The sequence below is a fragment of the Sorex fumeus genome, unplaced genomic scaffold (genome assembly GCF_029834395.1).
Source record: "Sorex fumeus unplaced genomic scaffold, SorFum_2.1 ptg000122l, whole genome shotgun sequence".
Taxonomy (NCBI): Eukaryota; Metazoa; Chordata; class Mammalia; order Eulipotyphla; family Soricidae; genus Sorex; species Sorex fumeus.
Genome location: NW_026606179.1, coordinates 7,342,282 through 7,367,045, shown reverse-complemented (window position 1 = coordinate 7,367,045; position 24,764 = coordinate 7,342,282). Strand labels below are relative to the sequence as shown.

The 24,764-nt window shown below is 42.4% G+C and overlaps 1 protein-coding gene across 1 annotated transcript in view; it reads right to left on the bottom strand.

The window, feature by feature from the left end:
- Positions 1-6,328: 6,328 nt before the first annotated feature.
- Positions 6,329-24,764, bottom strand: part of LOC130043873 (zinc finger protein 606) — a 20,236-nt gene continuing 1,800 nt past the window's right edge. Inside the window, exons 3-7 of the mRNA XM_056136360.1 lie at positions 23,833-23,889; positions 23,286-23,374; positions 11,916-12,042; positions 11,577-11,672; positions 6,329-8,583 (exon numbers count right to left, since the gene is read on the bottom strand). Of these exons, the coding sequence (XP_055992335.1) occupies positions 6,605-8,583; positions 11,577-11,672; positions 11,916-12,042; positions 23,286-23,374; positions 23,833-23,889 (2,348 nt within the window). The 3' untranslated portion in view covers positions 6,329-6,604. The remainder of the gene's footprint in view (positions 8,584-11,576; positions 11,673-11,915; positions 12,043-23,285; positions 23,375-23,832; positions 23,890-24,764) is intronic.

The window sequence follows — 24,764 nt, the reverse complement described above, 5'->3', positions numbered from 1 at the left end:
TCATGAACATCAAAAGATGATCAGGGGACAGAGACAATATAAGGCATAGGGAACTTGCCTTGTATACAGCAAACAAGTTCAAAGTTTGGCCCCAATCTCCTAAATACAACCAGGAGTGACTTTTGAGTACAGGGCCAAGTTTAAGCCCTGAACATAGCTGAGTATAGTCCAAAAACAAAATTTAAAAAAGATGAATGCAACAACTAATTATGGCACGTAATGTAACTCTACATGAGGAAAGGGATGCCATGTAATATGGCACATATGCCATACAATAATTCTCAATGGCAAAGCCTGGCAAGCTACCCGTGACATATTTGATATGCCAAAAACAGTAACAAATCTCACAATGGAGACATTACTGGTGCCTGCTAAAGCAAATCGATGAACAATGGGAGGACAGCACTAATAACTCTCAAAGAACAAAGAACGCAGACACAAAAGTTAGTGTTATTAGGATATTGATTCTATTTCTATTTTAAAAAAACCCTTTGGATCAGAGAGATAGTACAGCAAATAAGATATCACGTCTTGCATGCAGCTGAACCAGGTTCAATATGCTACACTCCATATGGTTCCCAGCATACCACCAGGAGTGATCCCTGAGCTCAAGAGTCAGGAGTAAGCCTTGAGCACCAAGTACAGCCCAAATATATTTAAAATTAAAAAAAGACAACTTTGTTTTTGGGCAACACTCCACTGTGCTCAGGGCTCACTACTGGCTGTGTTCATGGTTCAATCCTAACAGGGCTTGAGGGACCATATTTTGGTGACATGGTGACAGGGATTGAACCTGTATTGACTTCATAATGGCAAGTGCCTTACCTATCTCTCTGGCCCCCAAATTAAGACAACTGTAATACGTAGTGGGTAATGCAGATGGGTGGTTACCCACAATTCGGGAATGTAGAGTTTAACTTAAGAACTTTCAAGAGAAGAACAAGTACTATTTATTGAAGAGCCAAACTTAATTTGAACATGGCTGGTCCTGGCTGGCCCTGGTTTGACAGCCTTCTTCCAGCACTGCCAGGAATAATCACTGAACAGAGATAAGCCCTGAGATGGAAACATCCCGAACTTGGTGGTGGGAAGGTGTAATGGTGGCGGGATTGATGTTTGAATATTAAATGTAATCAAATATTGTGAACTAACCTATAAAATTTTTTAAATGCCACAATAAAGGTTATTAGTTTTAATATAAAAAAGAGAGATAAGCCCTGAAAACCACCAGATGAGGGAAAAATACACAAGTCTTCTCTATTTTTATTGTAGTAGTAAGCACCCTTGTAATACAGCTGTAAATAATTTCTAAAAACATCACAGTTATCTTTAAAAGTTTCAGTTGTACTGCTAGTTTTTAAAGCCTTGAGATTTTTTTTATGTGACTATGAAGAGTATAAGCAGCCTGGCTGGGTTCAGTCTCTGAAACCAGAAAAAATGTTTGGGCAGATATGAATGTGCACTCCCGAGAGTGAGATAATTTAGGTTGAAAGAAAACAGCAAAGATAGCCTGACTGGAGGCTAGCTAGGCAGCAAAGTCCTGAAAGTCAGCTGAATAATGTTTCCAGCAGCAAATGACCCAGAACTGAAGGGGCCAAAGAGATAGCATAGTGGAGAAGGCACTTCTTGCCATGACACAGCTAAATTCAATAATTCCAGTTACTTCATATGACCCACCTAGCTCTTCCGGGTGTAATCCCTGAGCACAAAGCCAGAAGCAGAAGTAAGCACAGCAGGGTGTGCCCCCCAAAAAAAAAACAAGAAAAAAGGGGAAGATGCTAATGATATTCAAGAGAAAAGAACAATAATGGGGTGGGGACTGAGAAGGGGGACACTATTGCAGGGGATGGTGTTGGAACACTATAATTGCATGATACTCTTATCAGTATTGTAAATCTCAGTGCCTATTTCTCTCTCTCTCTCTCTCTCTCTCTCTCTCTCTCTCTCTCTCACACACACACACACACACACACACACACACACCAACACACACAGACTGAAATTTACATTATAGGGTTACCTGGCAGTGATGTAGTTTTTCCTGGAAAGGAAGTACAGACAAATTTTGTTATCTAAAATGACACAAATGATGCGAGAGTGAAGTGGATTTGGTATCAATCCTTTAAAAAGTCTATTTCGACAATAGAAATAATCCAGTAGAGGGGCTGAAGAGAATGCAGGGATAGGATACTTGCACTGCACACAGTCAATCAGGGTTGAATTCCCAGTTTTCCTTATAGTCTCCCAAGCACTGCCAGGAGTAATTCCTGAGTGCAGAGCAGGAGTGACCCCTGAGCATCACTGAGTGCCCCCCCCCCCAAAAAAAAAGTGGAAATAATCGAGTTGAGAAACCCAACTGTCCAGGAGATAAGGGAAAATTGAGGGAGCAATGTTAGAAAGGGGACTGGTTTAAGGACCAACACAGCCAATTAGATCATACAGGCTCTGGTAGGAAGACTGTGAGAATGGGGAGGAAGTCATATGTGATGAAAAACCTCAGCTAATTGCTTCTATTTTCTGCGGGAAATATACCATAGGCTGAGACTGAGCATGTGAAAAGGCTGTCAGTCTAATTGGAATCCAGGTAGATGTGGTTGACTAGCTTAGGAAAAGGTTTGAAACATGATGATGTTGCAGGTGCTGGTAACAGAAAGGCATCAGGGAAGGGAGCAGTGTTTTGATGCAACCAAGAAACCTTGAGGTCAGGTTACTAGAATATTATCTCTATGGATAATGCAGTGTTTAAGTGTTATAATAAATGATTATAGAAGTGAGGGAGGAGCTAAAATCTTTGATGTGTAAACGAGCAATCCATAGGGGGTGGAGTCACAGTACAAAGGATAGGGTATTTCTCTTGCACAAGACTGACCCCAGTTCGATCCTGGGATCTCATAGAGACCCTGAGACACACCAGGAGTGATCCGATTGCAGGGCCAAGAGTAAGCCCTGAGCACCACTCCAAGATGGTGTAACCCCAAAATGGGGGAAAAAAAGCAACTCATGAATGATGACGAAGGAAGTGAATGACAATTTGGTCATGAGTATTAGAGCTGGGTTTTATTTTTATTTTTTGCTTTTTTTGGGTCATACTCAACGGTGCACAGGGGTTACTCCTAGCTCTGCACTCAGGAGTTACTCCTGGCGGTGCTCAGGGAACCATATGGGATGCTGGGAATTGAACCCGGGTTGGCCACGTGCAAGGCAAACACCCTACCCACTGTGCTGTCTTTCCAGCTGGGTTTTAGAAGAAATGCAGGGGAACAACCCTCAAGTAGCAAATGAGAAGAGTGGAATTGTCATTCATGGTATACTCATGAAAGACACTCATAAAGAACTGTCAATCAAAGCAGGAAGAAGAAAGAAATTATGATCACTGAATGAGTTCCAACTGGGTCCAATAGGTTTCAGTTAGGGAGGAGTGGAAGATGGGGACACAAAGCAATACACTGGGCCATACAAAGAAGACAAGGAAGGTCAGATGGGATGAGGGAGTACTACATACATGGGGATGCTGATGTTAGCTGTGGGGTAGGTGACAGAAGAGGGAAATCCTTTCAGGAGGAAGCAGCTGGGTGACAGAGGAACTTCCCAGGATATTTGTGTGATATCGAATGCTAGCAATGGAGACCCTATCTTAGAAACACTACATTTGTAAAGTGTCCGACTTTCAGTATTAAAGGTCAGTACTATGACTCAATATATTAAGTTGCTTTCTCAAGTAATAGTGCAAAATGTTATCTACAAATCTCTTGGCAAAAATCACATGAGAAAGTTCTTTTGTTTAATTCATTCCTGTTACATTTATTGGGTGACCACATGCAGTAAGCCCAAGAGGTAGGGAATGAGATGTTAGATACCTAATGAAGCACAGTTATGGGACTCGAATGTTGAACTCAAGTACCTATAACACCAGTGGCTCACTGATTTTCAATTACAAGGGATGTATATCCATCAAGAACTAGATGAATCTTTTTCAACTCTGTATTTTTATCTAATATCCTGTAAGCCCATCCAGGAAAGACTGTTGGTCTCTAACAGACCTACTTTGGTGAAATACAGAAAACATCTGTGAACTGGTAGAATCACCCAAGTCCTGCTATCCATCTTGTCCTTTCACCTGAGAGAAGGAAACTTCCTTACTGTAGGAGATGGCTGACCTACCTCTCTTCCTTTCTGAATCCTGTTATTAAAGATATCCTCATCTGGATAAAAACACTGAACTCCAGGATACTTAGAGAAACAGAACTCCCATTGGTAGTGGAGACCATAAGGAACATGCTAACTCCAATAAGGTGCATTCCTGACTTGTCAAAACTCAGTTGTGTCCTCCAGCCACTGTTATGGTATAATACTTAGGTGTGGGCAGTGACATTCTAGGGACAGTTCTCACCAAAGGCAGTAATTCTGAATGTCCAATCCAGATATTGTATTCTAAAAGGATATTAACACTCATATTATTGAACTTCCTTCAAGACAGAGAGCTAGAGAACTTTATTTCTCATTATTTAGGCATTTCTTTCTTTTTATTATCAAATAACTGGGGCCAGAGAGATAGTACAGCAGGTTGGACACTTGCTTTGCAGCGGTCTGACCTCATTCGATTGTCGGCATTCCATATGATCCCCAGAGCCCACTAGGAAGCAAGTGCAGAGACAGGAGTAACCAGGTGTGGGCCCCCAATATCCTAAAAAAATCACTGGGAGTGCCCAGGGAAGTAGCTCAAAGGGCTGAAATATCTGCTCTGCATGAGGAATGCTGGTTCCAATCCAAAACACCATACAGTCTTCCAATGCAGTGCTGGGGGCCACCCCTGAGCACCATGCTGGGAGTGGCCTCCAAACACCCCTGGTGTAGCAAAATAAGCAAATGTAAAAAAATCACAGGAGGGCCAGAGCAATAGTACAGCAAATAGAGCTTTGCATGCGGCCAACCTGGGTCCGAACACCAGCTTCCTATATGGTCCCCTGAGCACTGCACTGAGTGATTCCTGAGTGTAGAGCCAGGAATAATCCCTGAGCATTTCTGGATCTGACCCAAAAAGTTCCTCCCCCCAAAAGAAATCACTTGAGAAGCAGCATAATATAGTGGTCAAAAACATGAACTCTGGACCAATAATTCAAAAGGGTTTGATGCCTGGCACCACATGGTCATCTTAGCACCACTAAAGCAATGCCGGGATGCTCTGTTATATTAGGTGTATCCTTAGCCTTCCCAGTATCTCGACCTCTGTTTCTGTTCTTGTAAAACTGGGAGTCATAGTACCTATCTCATAGAATTAAAGGAACTGAAAAGTTAGTGCTTGAAAACTCACTCAAAACAGTGTCTACCACATTGTTAAGAACCCTGTCTGTAAAGCTTTAGAAAAAAATCTTAAATTAACCATGTTGATTTTCCACTTTTCTTTTTTTATTTTTTGGCTTTTTGAGTCATACCCAGAGAGGCTCAAGGGTTACTCTTGGCTCTGCACTCAGGAATCACTTCTGGCAGTGCTCAGGGAACTATATAGGATGCTGGGGATCGAAACCTGGGTTGGACATGTGCAAGGCAAACACCCTAACCACTGTATTACCACTCTCGTCCCCATACCCCATATTTCTTTACATTACTTATTCATATATATTTTAGATACTATTGTAAATATATTATTTTTATTCCCTCACACTGTATATATTGATGCAATGTCCATAATCATAAAGTACAGTGATTGCCTAAAATATATTACAAACTGTCCAACAATGCAGTGAGGAGTGGTCAAATACACTTACAATACACCGTGTTATACACTGTGCTATGCAGTATCTTTTTTTTTTTTTTTTTTTTTTTTTGCTTTTTAGGTTACACCCAGCGATGCACAGGGGTTACTCCTGGTTCATGTACTCAGGAATTACTCCTGGCCGTGTTTGGAGACCGTATGGGATGCTGGGAATCAAACCCAGGTCGGGCTGCGTGTAAGCAAATGCACTACCCACTGTGTTATCATTCCAACCCTTACAGTATCACTTTTTGTTCTACCATTATCTCATACTCCTAGTCATTAACTTCTCCACTATTCATAATCTAATTTACTAAACTTTTCTAGGTTTAATCTTGACCAACAGTAAATATGCCATTCATACTTTTTCCTGTAAGTTCAGATTTAGTATTCAATATTCTGTTATTTATCCGTGATAAAGTCTGTTTTTCCACAGTTATTTACAAAATGTTACTGTAAAGTTTCCCATCCACTACTCCAGTTTGACAAAAAAAAATCATTATTTTCAGTTAAAACAGCTTTCCTACATAAGATTCTCCCTCTAACAGTGCACTCTGATCCACACACAGTTGGGATCTTGTACTGAGATATTTCACTACTATATTCATGTTCTTAAGCAGGGTTCCTGATTGATCATGAGGGAAATTTAAATTCTCCAATCTTTCTAGTATTTAAAACGGGTCTGTGATTTCTAAAAGCTTTCCATATTCTTTTTATTCATAGATTTTATCTAAGATGAATATATTTTCCATTAGTGAAGAACTCTTACTAAAAATTTCCCCTTCTGATTTTACTAATAGAGTATTTTCCCCAGTGTATTATCAATTGTACTATAAAAGTCTTTTATCAGTTCTATTCACAGACTTTTTCTTCACTATGATTTCTCTTATGTTGAAGAAGAGCTGAGTGACCACTAAATGCTTTTCCACAGTGACTGCATATAAAATGTTTCTCTCCACTATGCATTCTCTGATGAATTATAAGAGAAGAATTCTTACAAAATGCTTTCTCACAATGATTACATTTGTAGGGTTTTTCTCCAGTATGATTTCTCAGATGCACAATAAGGGAAGAACTCTCATTAAATGCTTTTCCACATTCATTACACCTATACGGTTTCTCTCCCGTATGCGTTCTTCGGTGTGCGATAAGGTGAGAGCTACAGTTGAAGGATCTCTCACACTGATTACACTTATAGGGTTTCTCACCAGTGTGAATTCTTCTATGTGCAACAAGGTGACAGCTCTGGCTGAAGGATTTTCCACACTTATTGCATTCATAAGGTTTTTCTCCCGTATGAGTCCTTTGATGTCTAACAAGGTGCGCCATCTGGCTGCATGATTTCCCACACTTATTACATTCATAGGGTTTAATCCCAGAATGAATTATTTCATGTTTTGTGAGAGCTGAACGTTCTCTGAATGCTTTACCACACTGCTGACAATTGTAGGGTTTCTCTCCCGTATGAGTTCTCTGATGGGCAATAAGATGGGAGCTCCAGCTAAAAGATTTTCCACATTCAGTACATTTATATGGCTTTGCTCCAGAGTGAGTTCTTTCATGTTTACTAAGGGCTGAGTAATCCCTAAAAGCCTTTTCACATTCATCACACTTAAAGGGTTTCTCTCCAGTATGCATTCTCATGTGGGCAATAAGATGGGAGCTCCAGCTGAACGATTTCCCACATTCAGTACATTCAAAAGGCTTCTCTCCAGTATGTGTTCTCTGGTGTCCAATAAGATGGGAGTTCCAATTGAAAGATTTCCCACATTCATTACATACATAAGGCTTCTCTCCTGTATGAATTCTCTTGTGTACAATAAGATGAGAATTCCAGCTGAAGGTTTTTCCACACTTATTACATTCATAAGGTTTTATTCCAGTGTGAATCCGTTCATGTTTAGTAAGGGATGAACGATTCCTAAAAATCTTTCCACATTTGTCACATTCATAGGGTTTCTCATCGATATGTGCTTTCTCATGCTGAATAAGGTAAGAGCTCCAGATAAAAGATGTGCCACACTCATTATAGTCATAAGGTTTCTCTGTAGCATAAGTGCTTGTCTGCTGAGTAAGGAATGAGTCATATCCAAAGACTTTCTCCCAATCATTGTATTTACATGCTTTCTCTACAGTACCAATGTTCTGATGTTCCATAAAGGATGAGAAATAAAAGATATTTTCATATTCTTTATAATCATACTGGTTTTCCCCAGTGTGAAATCTTGGATGTTCACTGAATAGTGGACTCTGGTTAAAAATCTGATGGCATTCCTTATATTCATATAGGTTTTCTCCTGTATGCATTCCTTTATGATCACCAAAATGTAATATGTGGTTGAAAGATTTAATAGTATCAGTACGTTTGAAAATGTTGCTTCCAGTTTGCATTCTTACAGGGTGAATAAGTTGCATAGACTGGGAAAAGGCTTTGTCATAACTATTTTCACAAGTAATATTGTCTCCATACATTATGGCCGAGTTACATCTCCAACTTTCAGGAATTATATTAGGCTTATAGAAATGTTCAATTTGAGAAACTCTCTGAGATGGAACAAAATTTAAACTCTGGTTACAATCCGCCCCAGATGCACAGAATTCATAGTCTCTCTGAGATAGCACTTGCTTTTGCATGAAGACCATTTGCCTCATAGCTGTGTTCTGGTTCATGTGGTAGATTTCTAATTGGTCTTTATATCCCAAAATTTCTAACCTAGAGAACCAAGGATCATTCCAAATATACCTTTCCAATTTCATGCTATGGGACTTTTCTTCCTGAGAAGTATTCTGTGTTGGGATCAATGTTTTACTTTCAATTTTTTTCTTCCATTCTGAAATAGAGGGGAGAAAAGCCATGAGAACATAAAGAACTTACAAGAATATGTTAGAAAGTAAAAATTTTTTTCTATGTTAGTAAGAAGGAAAATGCATTATAATCCAGAAAGATAACAAGAATAGTGAAAAACAAAAGAAGTTAACCAAAATACAAAGTATATGCTCATGATAAACATATCAATCAAAAAGTATTTTCCCAAGAAAAGATGACCAAATTTGGATGTGCAGGAGAGAATAATCCTGGACACCTGAGATGCTCCATTTCTGGCCTTTAATACTTTACATATTAGTTTTAAAATGTCTAGTTGCTCATCTATCATCTATCATCTAACTTCACCTAAGGAGAATTCACTGTTTCCTTTTGTCACGAGTCAGATCAATGACCATCCCAGAATTGAGTGCTTCACTGAAAGTACTCATAGAACTCAGAAGTCAGTCATAGTTTGAAAGATCACAAAGCATATTCAGCAGAGGGAAATGGTAAAGGGAGGTAAAATCAGAGAAAATACAGTATGTTTTCAATAGTCTTTTCCCAGCAGAACAGAAAGGATACAGAGGCTTCATGTCAGTGTGTCATCTATGATGCTATCACAGTCTCTGTTACATGATATTTTTTTCTTTCTTTTGGGGTCATATCCAACAATGCACAAGGGGTTGCTCCTGGCTCATGCATTCAGGAGTTACTTCTGGCAGTGCTCCGGGGACCATATGGGATGCTGGAAATTGAACCCAGGTTGGCCACTTGAAAGGCAAATGCCCTACCTGCTGTGCTATCGCTCTAGCCACATTGCATTTCAATGACACCAAATTCACTAAGTCATAGGGCAAAAATCACAGTGGGTTATACTAAAAGGGATTAAGTGTTTGAAACCTTCATTCAATTTCCAACCATTTAAAACAAACAAACAAAAAGGACATGTGTGTATGTGTATGTGTTAGGGCGCTTGCCTTGTATCTGGCTGACCCAGGTTTGATCCCTGGTACCACAAAAGAAGCCAGGCCCCGCCAGGAGTAATCCTGAGTGCAGAGCCAGGAGTAAGTCCTGCACATCACTGGGTATGACACCTCACCCCTCAAAAAGAAAAGAAGTATGTGAAGAGACTAGATCAATGGTGTAGGGAGTAAGGCACTTTAAAAAAAAATGTGAAGAAACCAGATAGTAATGCAGTAGTGTATGGATTAAGGCACTTGCTTGCACACAGTCAACCAGAGTTCAATCCCTGGCACCCAATATGGTTCTCAAACATGCCGAGAGTGATCACTGAGTGAGCGCCAGGAGTAAGCCGTGAGTACCACCACTAGGTATGATTCAAAATACAACAAAAAAGGGGTTGGAGAGATAGTACAGCAGGAAAGGCACTTGCCTTGCATGAAGCTGATCCAGGTTTGATCCTTGGCATGACATATGGTCCCCTGAGTCCTGGTCAGGCATGATCTCTGAGTTCACAGCCAGGAGTAAGCCCTGCACACCATTGGGTGTGACACCCTGCATCCCCTCCCCCTGCCCAAAAGAAGACTATAAAGAAGCAAGAGCACTAGTGCAGTGATTAAGGCACTTGCCTTGCACACAATCCACCAGGGTTCAATACCTGGCACCCCATAAGGTTCCCAACATGCCATGAGTGACCCATGAATGAAAACCAGGAATAATCCCTAAGTACCGCCATTGGGTGTGATTCAAAATAAAACAAAAAAAGGGGGCTGGAGAGATAGTCCAGCGAACAGGGCGTTTGCTTTCACAGGGCCATCCTATATGGCCCCTGTGCATTACCAGGAATAATTCATGATCAGAGAACCAGGAATAACTCTGAGTATCACTGGGTGTGGCCCCACAACAGAAATAAACAAAAAAGTAACCTTGACAAGAGAAGAAAATATAAATGAGATTCTTTCAGTTCACACATTTACTTTATACAGCTTTAATTTTTACAAATTATGTAACTCTATTATCTATATTAAAAGAATTTTTTAATTTTGGGAGGCCTCACCCAGCATTACTCAGTGCTCAGAGATTACTTCTGATGACGCTTGGGGGAACAATGCAGTGCCAGGCATTCAACTGGGCTTTCTAGGTGCAAAAAATGTGCACCAATCCATCGAGTTCTCTCTCTCTGCCCTTTTGGAAGGGGTAGGGGGAGGCACAAGCAGTACTCAGCAATTATTCCTCACTTTGCACTCAGGGATCACACCTAGTAGGATTCAGGGGACAATACAGATTGCTGAACTAAAATTGAGTTGATCACGTGTAAGCCAAGTACCTTATTCAGTGTATTATCTGGTCCCATTAGTCACTGATGATGTTACCACCACCACCACCACTACTACCACCAGCACCCCCGCCTTTTTCTTAAACAGTCTATGGCTACAAGGTACAAGTTGGGAAATGAAGGAAATTTTAAAATTACGAAGCAGGGGCCGGGCTAGTACACAGCAAAGGGGTGAAGACATAGGTCTGGCATGCACACATCCTCAGTTAATCTATAGCTCCACATGGACTCTCAGGTATTATCGTATGTAGTTTGGGAGGCCCAGTGAACCCTGCCAGATGTGACTCCAGTGGTTCCTAGAACCACTGGGGTGGTCTGGAACTGGATGGCTCATGAAGCAGCAGAAGCTTAATGAACCAGCCCAGTTGGCCAGGATCAAGTATCACCTGGAGTGGCCTCAGAGCCTCTCAGTACTATTTGGGAGGCTCTCTCCCCTGCAAATTACCAGCCAAGTATGTGGATAAGAATTCACTAAAGGAAAGGGACATCTAAGAATAGGAGCGGCATCAGGAGAGAAGACAGTGAGGGAATGAAAGTGCACCATTAATAGTAAGCTGGCAACTTTACTGTGAATCAATGACAGCAAAAAGAAAAGTCAATAAATCTCCAGGAAGAAATTTGTGAAGGTCCAGAGGATGCTAATTCTAATGGACTCAGCCCAATTCTCACACAAGGAGGGCTTAGAAGAACATTCCTTGCTCCCACTGAGGGCTTCCTCTCACCTGGACAGATGCTTTGAAAATGTGTTTGCTCCACCATCCATGGTTCTTCTCCTTGCTCCAACAGGGAGATGACCTTAGGCTTGGCAATTTGATTTCCTAAGCATAGAGGAAAAACATAGGCTTGTTTAGCCAGGTACATTTCTGCTGTCAATTCCTAAGTTCATATCTGGGCAGAATAAACATGGCCTCTCTTAGTTCATGTTTCGTAAGCATCAAAAATTTCAATTTCATCCTTAAACCTAAAGACTCAATATCAACTTGGCCTTTTGAGACCACTATGGAAATGACAAAGTATTACAATGGGAATAACTTTGTTTACTTGAGTAGCACCAGCCTTACCCACTGAGAGCAGGTGCCCATAAGTCTCCAGCATCACATCATGGTACAAGGTTCTCTGAACAGAGTCCAGCTGCTCCCACTCCTCCCGGGTGAAGTTCACAGCCACATCTTTGAAGGTCACTAGTTCCTAGAAGAGCACAGATTCCTCCTCAGTCTGAGAACACCAGTATATTGGGGGTGGACTCCTGGGAGGCAACAGGATATCTAGGAGCAGTCTTGGATATAGTCAATATTCTGACATGGTCCACATGAGTGCCATGGCCCCACCAGTGGCCCACATTTGGGATATACCCTAAGAGAATCAGATGTCCAGACTCACAATAATCACAACACCAGCAGGTTTTAGACATTTTCACAGTTCAGTAACAATGGCTAGTATTAGCAGATGATCCCTTCTCTGGAGATAAAAACACTAAACCATGTCCAGAATCATGATAGATGCCAATTACAAGCATGGACTATAGATCAATAACCTTGGCTAGTCTGATCAACATCATCTAGGTCTTCAAGGGTGATTTACACAGACTGTCTTCCTAGCTGCCGTAGGGAAGGTTTCAGCCATAGATTATCCATCAGGCCAAAGTGGGTCTGTTAGAATACCATCACAGCATATAAATTCTTGTTATTTTGGGGGCTCCCCAATAGTGCTTAGGAGGCCTGGGAGATCCAGCAGCAATTCTCAGCCTGGCAGTCCAATAAGAGTGCCTGACAATGTGATGCTATTCAGCCCTGAGGTGCTGGTGTTTACCTGGGCCACCCAAGTGGCACTAGAGGCCTCTGAGGCTGCATGCAGCAAAACTCATCAGAGAACCATGTCCTGCCACAGATCCAAGAAGGTTAAACATGTGCAAGCCCTGAGCCCAAGGAGCTCTATCTCCCAGCCCTTTAAGTTATTTTTGTTTCTTTCCTTCAGGGGGCTTGGAAGTGGTGACTTCTTACTCCCAAGTGGTGTTTAGAAAATCAAGGGCCCAACTGGTGACTCTTGGCCAACCAGCCAAGGGCCCGAGGACGTGATGCTGCTTTGGCCCTGCAGTGTCAAGGGCCCTTTGGTGCAGGGAGGGCAACACAGGTATGTGCTATACTATCTCCTGGCCCAAGTTCTTGTTTCTACATTGGGCCTTCCATATATATTATAGAAGATAAAACAGGCAGTTTTGGGGAGAAGGGTATGTAGTACCCCCAAAGTGTATAGAACTCAGAACCTCAGGTAAATAAAGTATATGTTCCACCCTCTTCAATCGATTTGAAAGCACTCAAGTCCTTAAAACTCCACACATATTTAGGGAAAATAGAACCAAGAACACACAATAGAAAATGAGAAAGGAAGATGAAGCATAGCCTATGAATGAACATAGTCAGCAGCGTTTTAGGTATCTGGGCATGCCTTCTCTTGTGAGGGAGTGAGTGGTGCATCATTCAAGTCATGCAGCAAACCCAGTCCTGTTCCCTTACAGGTCCCTCCTTGGCAATGTCTCCTCTACCTGGAAACAGACTTTCTGTTCTACTTCTGTGTCAATGCAGAGTTTTAAAAGAAACAGTTGCTGGAGATTCACCCACTGAGGGATCTGCATCAGGAATCATCTTGCAGCCTGCCAAGTCACTTCTCTTCTACCTGCAGTCAGCCTTTTTCTTGAAGCCTTCCTTCCTGTGCCTGGTAGTGGCATTTTCTTTCTCCGCTTTTGCTGCTTGCTGCTGGTACCTCAGCCTGTCAACTTCTATCATAGCTAGCTGACAAGCTCCCTCTCCCTCTTCACAAATACTAGCCTAAAATCCACAACAAATTCAGCTCCAGTAAGTCCCAGCGTGTCAACTTCTATCATAGCTAGCTGACAAGCTCCCTCTCCCTTTTCACAAACACTAGCCTAAAATCCACAACGAATTCAGCTCCAGTAAGTCCCTGAATCTGACCTTAACCTCCCTTGGTAAAATCCTCCCAAACCTGGATTCATCAATGACAACTTGCTGACTTTCCTTCAAGAGGCCTGCTCATGTCTGTTTCCTTGATGAATGCCACTGTACATTTTAGGGAGCTTCTACTAAAATGTAATACGGAAAGAAGTGCCCCAAGCCTAAGACAGTAAGAAGCAACAATCATTGTGTTTTCAGTCAGGAAACCGGATGGGACTTTCCCCCAGCACACATAGGTTGTCCCAAATGCTCCTTGTTTGCCATCTCAAGCTGCTTAATCTCACGAGAAAGTCACATCTACTTAGTTTCACAGTTCACTACACTGGGGAAGATGTTGCCAAGTGGTTTCACGTGTATGAGGAGTTAGAGTCAATCCTGCACAACCTCCTCCTCCATCACACCAAAATAAGCTCACTTTTTTCACTTTAGCAGGTCTGAATCCTTATCCCCAGTAGCTACAAAGCTGATGGTTTGGGTCACAAGTTCAGCTCCCACTCATCCAAAAGGCCAGTAATTCCATAGCCACATTTAAAAAGAACAGAACATCGATTAGCAGGAAACGTTTTAAATCATTTGAGTAATTCTTCAACCTCTATAACAATGGACACTGCCTGAGATCATCAATGGCTACCAAACCATCAATGCAAGGCAGGGCAACTTCTTTTTTTTTTTCTTTTTGGGTCACACCTTGCGAAACACAGGGGTTACTCCTGGTTCTGCATTCAGGAATTACCCCTAGTGGTGCTCAGGGGACCATATGGGATGCTGGGAATCGAACCTGGGTCGGCTGCGTGCAAGGCAAATGCCCTACCCGCTGTGCTATTGCTCCAACCCCAAGGCAGGGCAACTTCTAAAGGAATCAGGTTGGATATATCTGTATCCATTATTCCATCACATCAACTGAAACCGGGACTACCAGAGTTGCTGTGTTCATAGGGATGCCATGAACTCCAGGCCCGCAAGAAGTAGCGTTGGCAGAAAGAGAAACAGTTTGGGATGTAGCTCAATCAATGTTAAGGCACATGCTTTGCACATATAAGGCTCTTTAGTTGATTTTTCTAATATTGGGGTTTTGGGTCAAACCTGGCAGTGCTCAGGGATACTTCTGCCTCAGTGCTCAGAAGTCACTACTAGTGGTGCATGGAGGGTCCATATGTGGTGACAAGGGTTTAACTGGGGTCAGCTGCATGCAAAGACCTCAACCACTGTACTATCTCTCTGGCCCAGAACTTTGTTCTTTACCCCAGTCCCTGCTTTTCCCTTTAAAAGAAAGAGAGCTGGAATGCTAATACAACAGGTAAGACTTTGATCTAGGTTCAATCCTTAGCATCCCATATGGTGCCCTGAGCACTGCCAGGAGTGATTCCTGAGTACAAAGCCAGGAGCAAGCCCTGAGCATCACCAGGTATGATCCAAAAACAAAACATAAAAGAGAAACAGAATCTTTCAGTCCACTGCCCAGTTTACAGTGAACCAAGGGATGAAAAAAAACTCCAATGACACAAGGACAAAGTCGGGAAACAGAAGTGATTTCATTGCTTCAGCATATGTAATGTGGTTGTTCTTCACACCTGTGTTCTCCTTTGAACATGTATCTTCATTCTTTTCCTGCTTATTTCCTCTCCGGAGAAGCCTGTGTTCTCTCTTGAACATGTACTTACCCTTTCTCTCGCCTGACACTTTTCTAAATTAAAAAAAAAAATCTATCTATCTAAGCAATGTGTAGTCCCTGATTAATTCCTGACTCTTCTTTGTGTTTTGTTTTTGCACTATGCCCAGTGTTGTTCAGGGTTCACACCCAACTCAGTAATTGGTGTTTGCTCCCAGGTGGGGCCTAGGTGGCCACGGTACTATGGATTGTACCATGGAGAATAGCAGTCATATAATACTACTATGTATCGTATCATGTGATATGGTAGACATGTGGTACTGTGAATTATACCATGTGGTAATGTGGCGATGCAGTACCGAAGAGCCAGGGAAGACAGCGCAAAATCTAGTGCACATGCTTCACATTCAGAAGAACCAGGTGCACCACATGGTCCCGCAGACGATGCCAAGAACAATCCCAGAGCACTACCAGATGTGGCTCCGATAACCACTCCAAAAGGTCTATGCTCAAAGCTAGAGCTCTTGCCTTGCACATGGCAGACCTGGGTTCAATCCCTCCTCTGATCGTGCCAGGAGTGATCTGCAGAACCAGGACTAATTTCTGAGTGCCTCCAGTGTGGCACAAACCTTTCCACCCCAAAAGAAAAGGTCTGTGTTGGAATAAAGAAGGCAGAAAGGTGACAGCTGAGGGTGGAGATGAGGAGCCTTAGCAGAAAAATGTTCCTGCTGCAAAGGAGTTCACTCTTGACTGCCAGCTTCTGAGATATAAGTATCTCAGCAATACATTACATAACCCCTCAGTATAACAAAAGGAACTCCAGATACAGGCATGGGACATGAATGGTGACTGTGGATTTCCCGATGAAATGACTGTTACTGGAATCTCTTGATTCTCACAAGAGGAGGGAGGGAGACATGCCGGTAGAGCAGGGGGTGTGATAAAGGAGGCACAGATCAGTAAGGCCCTGCTTAAAAAACTAAAGCAAAGGCAGGTGGGTTGGAGCAGCACACTGAAGGAAGCAAATTCCCTGGAGACACCAGAAGGAACATGGCCACACACACATCACACACGCCTCCAAGTCCAGAACAAGAAATTCAGGCTGCTGTAAACCAGTCTGTGGTAAACTGAGACAGGCGACAAGAAAAAAACAAGGTGCATGTTCCAGTCTGGGGTTAAAAAAAAAATCACAAAATAGGAGCCAGATAGTATAGCAGGTAGGGTGCTGGCCTTGCATGCTGCCAAACTGAGGTTTGATCTCTGGCACATTATGTGGTCCTCAAGCTGTCAATAGTGACCCCTGAGCATAGCTGGGGCAAATCTCTCTGGCCCAAACTCCTGCACCCCCAAAATAGGAGCTAGGGATATGACTCAGCAGAAAAGCACATGATTTCCATGTGTAGGCACTGGGTGTGCCCACTTGTTTACTCACTTCAGAGATACAAAATCACTAGTCATATGTGACAGATATATTTGAAAAAAACCTGTATTAAACTGCTGAAAGATACCATAGTTAGGACAAACTGTCACTGTCACTGTCCTTCCATTGTTCATTGATTTGCTCGAGCGGGCCCAGTAAGTCTCCATTGGAGACTTTGTTGTTACTGTGTTTGGCATATCGAATACATCACGGGTAGCTTGCCAGGATCTGCCGTGCTGGCGAGATATTCTTGGTAGCTTGCCGGGCTCTCCGAGAGGGGCGGAGGAATCGAACTCGGGTCGGCCATGTTGGCTGCGTGCAAGGCAAACGCCCTACCGCTGTGCTATCGCTCCAGCCCTAGCACAAACTACAGGCTGGAAAAAGGTAATTTCTATCTAAACAAGACTCAGGTTCTAGAATGCATGTAAAATGTCTACATTATCAGTCAGTCGACAGAAATTCAGGAATGGGAGTGACAAGAGAAGGAAAAAATAAGGGCTTAGGGGTTTGCTGGAAGGGTGGAGGCAATCTCAAGTACCAGAGTTTGATTACCAAGCACAGCAGGGTGGCACCCTGAACATTGCCGATTCCAAGAAGTGCCACACGGCCAGTCTGAGCACCAAACACAATCTCCTAAAACATGTGTTCACAAAATGAAACAAAAATCTCTGACTGGAACAGCAATATTGGTTGGGGGACTAGGGAACCTAGTTAGTCCAGAGAAAAAATTCAGTGTACAGCCCCAGGGGAGCAAATGGAGTGAACATTGTGGGAGATCAGTAAATATAGTTACAGAAAAGCTACATTTAAAGTAACCATCTATCAGTGGCTGAATAAATAGAAGTACTCCTACATTAAAAAAATAATAAAATTGAAATTGAAAAAAAAAATCACGCTGAATCTGAGCCCGAGGAAGTTTGGCTAACTAAGATTCCAAATTGGAATATTGCCTTTGAAAACTGTCATGGTAGGGGATGGAGAGATAGCACAGCGGGTAGGGCACTTGCCTTGCACACAGCCGACCCGGGGTTCGATTCCCAGCATCCCATATGGTCCCCTGAGCACCACCAGGAGTAACTTCTGAGTGCAGAGCCAAGAGTAACCCCTGTGCATCGGCAGGTATGACCCAAAAAGCAAAAAAAAAAAAAAAAGAAAAAAGAAAAAATTGTCATGGTATTATGGATGAAAGTTTATTGGTTTTATCTAAATGTCAGGTCAGAAGGAAAGAACAAAAGATTGAAATCATTTATGGTTTTGCAGTCTCAGAAAATTTGTCAGAATCCTCCTGGTTCAGCTGTGTATGATTGAGCATATTGTCACTGATAAAGAATATTAATTTTTGGCCAAATAAATAAACATCTAAAAAGTGAGAATATTGCTAAAATATGCCTCAAAAGTGACTCCATATGAACATGGAAATGAGTTAACTTCATAAACATGAACAGTTGTTATCAGAAACTGTGAGAAGAGAATGTGACTGGGGACTATATTATTAAAAGGATAAAGCAAAAATGATGAATCCTTAACTCAGAGTAATTTTGACCATGCTTATTCAATGTTAAGTCAAAGTAGTGTTGACCATACTTACTGGTCACTTTTCATTTATTTCCCTAATTATGGAATTTGTCATAAAGAGTTCCAGAATTAGAACTGGAGGTGTGATTCAGCAGCAGTGTCCCTTTCTTCAAGTGAATCCCTGAGTTCCATCTCCAGCACCAAAGGGGAGGGAGAGAAAAATTTAAAAAACTGCAAGAGACTGGAGTGATAGTACAGCGGGTAGGGAGTTTGCCTGGCATGTGCAGTTTGATCCCTGCCATACCATATGGTCCCCAAGCACGCCAGGAGTGATTCTTGAGTGCCTGAGTGACCCCTGAACATCACTGGGCTTGATCCAAAAAGCTAAAGGAAATACAAAGTGCAGAATCGGAGATTCTATTAAACTGTACAAACTGAAAGGGTCCACAAATTGCCAAGCAGAAAGATAAAACAACCTCCAGTGAGGAGGCCCCTGCCAGGATCCACAATTCACCGAGGCCTCGGAAATACAAAGGAAAATGTGAAACAGAGGCAAGATAATGAGAGAAGTATCTAGTATCACCAGCGTAGGAGCCAAGACAGATTCTGGATGTCTTGGAGAGGAAATATACTATTCTGATACTGCTTCAGGGTCAGGAGCCCACTAAAGGGGAGTCAACAAGTCATTCTGCCCAAAGGTAATTAACTCTTGTTTGAAATCTCAGATTTTTTCTTGGCCAAACCGGGGTTTGGATTCCAGATCTCCGTCTACAAGGCAAATGTGCTCTCACTGAGCTGCATCCCCAGCCCTAACTGTCCTTCACAGAGCCTCCTGAGCAGTGCTGAGGATGTGGGTACTCCAGGTGAGACTCATGGGTGTGGTCCTAATTGGTACCAGGTCCTATGGCACTGCTCAGGCCTACAGGTGCTCTGGGGTTACCAGCACCACACTAGATGTGCTGGAGGTAGAGCGTAGGAAGAGGCATATGATGCCAAGCATGGAACTAGTAGTTCCTCAAATGTGCTCCACCCCTTTGAGCTAGCTCTCAGGTCTTTTTTTTTTTTTTTTTTTTGGCCAGCTCCAGCTATGTTCAGAGCTTACTCCTGGCTCTGCACTCAGGGATCACTCCTGGCAGAGCTCGGGGAACCATATGGGATTCTGGAGATCAAACACAGGTTGGCTATAAGGCACATGCTCTACCTGCTATATGTTGCTTGGGCCCTACCAAGCCTCTCTTGATAATCATCTGATAGGAAGAATTGCTTCACACAAATCCTTGTAAATATTCTCATGTCTAATACACATGTGAAAGTGTTAATCTCGGTATTTAAAAATCATGTCTTAGAATCTAACACCAGACAAATGTTGAAATCACTAAGTTTTGAGGGAGGGAGAGAAAGTATAGGGCACTGATCCGAGTCTTAGATTTTGTTTTTTTTTGGGACCACATCCAGCGATGCTCAGGGCTTCCCCCTAACTCTGAACTCAGGAATTACTTCTGATGGTGCTCATGCGGGGGGGGGGGGGGGGGGGGAATCAAACGCAAACTCAAACAAGGCAAGTGCCTACTGGTGATATCGCTCCAGCTACGGGTCTCAGCTCACCTGGAAAAACTCAAAAGTCTCTCCTGAATTATCACCTTCCTTCAAACTCTTAATAGTTGGCCCCTTCATAAAACCTGGGAAAATCCAGAAGATCTCACTGGTATCTTTAGAATTTGATTTTTTATGTTAGTGCAAGCTCTTTGCAGAGGACATCAACTATGTACATTGTCAAGAAAACCAAGGATGGGTGCAAAGTATCAAGGGTGCTTAATACGTGCCATACATTTATCATGCAGAAGTCCTAAATGGATTGTGAAAGGGGGTGAATGTTCTATTTGGGGAGGCTAGATATACTTTTAGGTAGGCTGGGACACGACTTTTTGTACTTCTCAAAATAATGGCATTTGGGGTCCCCCTTACATTACTATCCGTTGAGTTCCCAAGAACAGACTACTCAGATAACAAGGGATTTGAGGTTTTCAGAGATGAATGCTTTATTTCAACAAGTATTTAATTTAGAGGGTATAGAGGATACGAGGCTTTCATTTGCATTTCCGAAGACACAAAACTCACGATTCAAGTCTTGAGTTTCCCATAGGGAAAAATCCAAAGTGAGTGTGGTAAGAGGGCCAGGAACATGGTTTCAGAAGTCACAACTCTTCAGACACTGGAGGATGATGTTATTCATTAAATATTTGTTTTTGTTTTCTTGGTATTAATGCAATACTTTTCAGAAAACCTCAGGTAAATTAATGGCAGCATATAACAGCTACCAGGGATTATTCAGTGTTTGATTACAACTAACTTATTTCCCAAAGATTGCTTCATGGCCCATCTTTCAGTCTGTTACAGGATCTAAAAATGACTGTACAGTAGCAATTATCAGTTCCCCCAAATTCTGATGCCAGGCAAGCACACCCATGGCATGTGACTCAGGGCTTTCTGAATCCCCACGACAGCACATTCATGATGCACTTCACCAGTCAGTTGTGAAACTCTTAGCTTTGGGTTGCTGTTTTTTTTTTTATTTTTTACAATGGAGAAGGCACAGAAACATTAATATTTTATAGTATCACACATTTGCTTATTTCAACTTAGAAATAACAGATAAAAAGCAATGAAATTGTTTGGTTTTAGGGCCACATCCAGCGATGTTAGGGACAATTCTGACTATTCAGGAATCACTTCTGGTAGTATTCGAGAGATCAAATAGGATGCCTGGGATTGCACCTTGGTTGACTGTGGACAAGGCAAGCACTTACCTGCTGTACCACTGCTCTGGCCACACAAGGAAATTACTTTTACCTTTCATAACAGGGAATTTACAGACTAAACCTGATAAAGACCAAAAGGAAAAAATTTCTTAGAAATATCACGATGGTTCCAAGAAACTGAAACAATTTAAAATGGCCGCCTCTGAGTCACAGAAAGAAAAATACACAGCACCAGAGCAGCAGCACAGTGGTTAGGGTGCTTGCCTTGTAGGCGCCTGGTGAACTTGGGTTCTAAACCAAACACCACACAGGGTCCCCTGAGATCCTTCAGCATCGATCCTTGACTGCAAAGCCAGGAGTAAGCCGTGAACACTGCTGGGTCTGCACATCTCCCCACCATAAAACAACAACAACAAAAAATCAATATAGGCTCCAACCACTGAAAACAGACTAAATGGCAGCAACTAGACACAAAAGATCATATATTCTATGATTCCCTTTACAAGATACCCAGAGTAGAGAGATTAGTGGTTGCCACAGAAAGTGACAACTAGGTAAGAGAGATGGTATAGGGGTTAAGGCACTTATTCTGTAACCCACTACCTTTTTCAAATACCCTATACTATGTAAGGTACCTCAGCACTGCCAAGAGTAACACCTGAACAGTCTAGAGCAACCCCTGAGCACACCTAGTTATAGCCCAATCTCCCCACCCTCACCTCCCAAAATGAAAAAGTGATTAATAGATATATGGCTTCTTTTCAAGGTGATAAAAACATTCTAGAAAAAAATACTGCTGGCGCGAGTATTACTAAGTTATACTAAGAACTAGTATTAACTAAGAACTACTGAGCTGTATTTAATTGATGGGTGTGAAATTCAAACCCAGAACCTCAGACATGAGAGATACGGTGCTTCATTCCTGCCCCAGTACTGTATTTTGAAGCACTGAATTAAAAAAAATTTTTTTAAATTGAATCACAGTGATATACACAGTTACAAAGTTGTTTATGATTGGGTTTCACTCATACAATGTTTCAACACCTGTTCATTCACCAGTGTACATTTCCTACCACCAATGGTCCCAGTTTCCCTCATCCCTCTCCCCCTCTCTGGAAGCAGTGAACTTTACAGTATGCAAAAAGACACTTCAACAATGATTAAAAATACTTAAGTGGCTACCTCCAGTAAGGAAGTTGGGCATGTGACATGTCCCTAACATCAACTATGCTACTATTCTTTTCTCTTGGTTGTCATCTTCGTGTCCTGATAATCAAGAGTCCTTTTTCAAGGAACTTTACCTCTCAGATCCTGCTTCCAGGCAGCCCTAATCAAAGGTCAAAACACGAGCCTGGTCTCTGAGCCCATCTCACCGTCTTGCAAGGAGCCTCTCCCCAGCCACAATGAAGACCTTGATGAATCCTGCTACCAACACTTACGGGTTCCATACTACCAAGATGAAACCCCATCTCTGAAGCAGAACTCAGGCCTAGCGAGGTTTGTCCTGGCTTTTCTAATCTAAAATTCCAACTGGGATCAGACTTCACCCAGAGCACAGGTCACACATGTACCTACGTGTCACCACCCTGCTAAACAGGGTCATACCCATCTGGCTGATGCACCTCCTCACTTCTTGGCTCTGGTAAGCTGAGTCTCCCAGACAGCTTCTCTCTCCTCAAGAAAAGTATCCTGGCTGTCCTGGGAGCCCCTATGTAGACTCTGTCCTACTGCCCAAATCATTTCAGTCTCTCTCTGTCCTGAACCTGAGGTCTAAACCATCTTATAAGGACTGAAGATCCTCAGGACATGGCTTTGCACCTGTCCCTGTTCCCTTCCAAAAAACACACAGGTCCCTAAGACACTGTCGACCTGACTCAGCACTGAGAGATAAAAGAAGATGAGGAGAAAAAAGAGAGGGCTGCTAGATCAGGCAGCTCCCTTTTGTCCACTGAGCTCAAATTATATAGGCTTGTCTGACAATTAGTCAGGAAAACTATCTCCCTGTGTATGCTTAGGAAGTGATCGTTTCTGCCTGATTTCTTTACTACTTACACTCTATTGTAAACCAAGAAACCACACCAATTCAGATGGCTAGGGGAAAGCTAAACATCTTCAAGCATAGGGCAGTTTTCTAAGAAAAAGCAGAAGCCCCATCTCACCTGGACCTGGTCTGGTGGGATCCTAGTGGGCCTCCTCCCCTCGTCAGGGTTCTCCTCTATGCTCCAGGCAGAATCCTGAGGACACAGAGCTGGGGGAGGAAAACTGAAGTCACGAAAGCCATTCTCCCTGCCTTAAGTGTTTCCCTTTGGAGGGACTGTACCAGCCCCTAGCCCACCCTCTTGAGTTAAGGAAAGAGACACATTTTCTTATTATATAGAGAAGGAAATTAGGATCGAGAAGAGACACATGAAATGACAACATATTCCTTTCTGAGGCAGTCTATTTGAAGCAAAATTGTTCAGTCTTTCTAGACCTGATACCTAAGTGATGACATGTTTATTCTCATGCGCAATGTCTTGGAAAATATCACAAATAATTTATACCCCAATGGAGCGCTCTGATCCATCACTGTCTAAGCTTTGCAGAGACGTGGACTAAAATCCCAACCTGGTTTCCCACTGCTGATCCCTGCACATGATTAATGGGAGCAGCCACCCACAACAAAGCAGCAAACACAAACAATGGGGACACCAGCTCTTGACTTACCCCAGGAAGCCCACGGGTCAACAGCTGCCATCCCCCAGGACTGGTTCGTAAGAATACCTGCATCAGAGGACCAGATTAGGATAAGACACTGAGACACTGATTCTAGTGACAAAGTCAGCAAAATGGAAATAAAGACCTGTCTATGTGTAGAACAAAGTTACACAAGAGTCTAGGGGCTCCTGAAATAATTCATTAAGAAACATTTGTACCAGAAGTACACATGTGAATCATTCAGAAAATGTGCCTACATGGTATCACCAACAAATAATCACACAACACAGAACAAAGACCAAAATCCTTAAATGGTGGAAATTGTATCTATCTTATAAATACAGGACTTTCCTTAAAGACACAATGACATCACACTACTATTTAACATTATTTTACAGACCAATGCTATGTGAGAATCGTGAAAATTAAACCATCGTATAGAAATTTTGCTTCTTTGTATGACTATCTTCTCTCATTTGGGGTGGGGGTGGTGGTGTTGGGTCCACATTCAGGTATTCAGAAGGAACACATATAAAGTATGGAGATTGAACACTGGTTGGCTGTACTCTGCAAGGCAAGTACATTGCCTGGATGCAAGGCCAAGTATCTCTCTGGACTGGTAACAACTACTTTCTAAGAAATGCCACAAATCCCTGGAGCACTACTAGGAGTAATTTCTGAGTGCAGAGCCAGGAGTAACCCCGGAGCATCCCCAGAAACAAAAAAAAATAAGCAAGTCATCTTTTCTTTCTTTGTACCCGAGTGTTGCTTTGGGGCCACACCCAAATGTGCTCAGTACTTACATCTGGTGGTGCTCAGGGAAACAAATGGGGATTAAAACTGTATTGGCCATGTGCAGGGTCAGCATCCTACTTGCTGTACTATCACTGCAGCCTGCAAGGATTTTTTTTTTCTTTTTGGGTTACACCCAATGATGCACA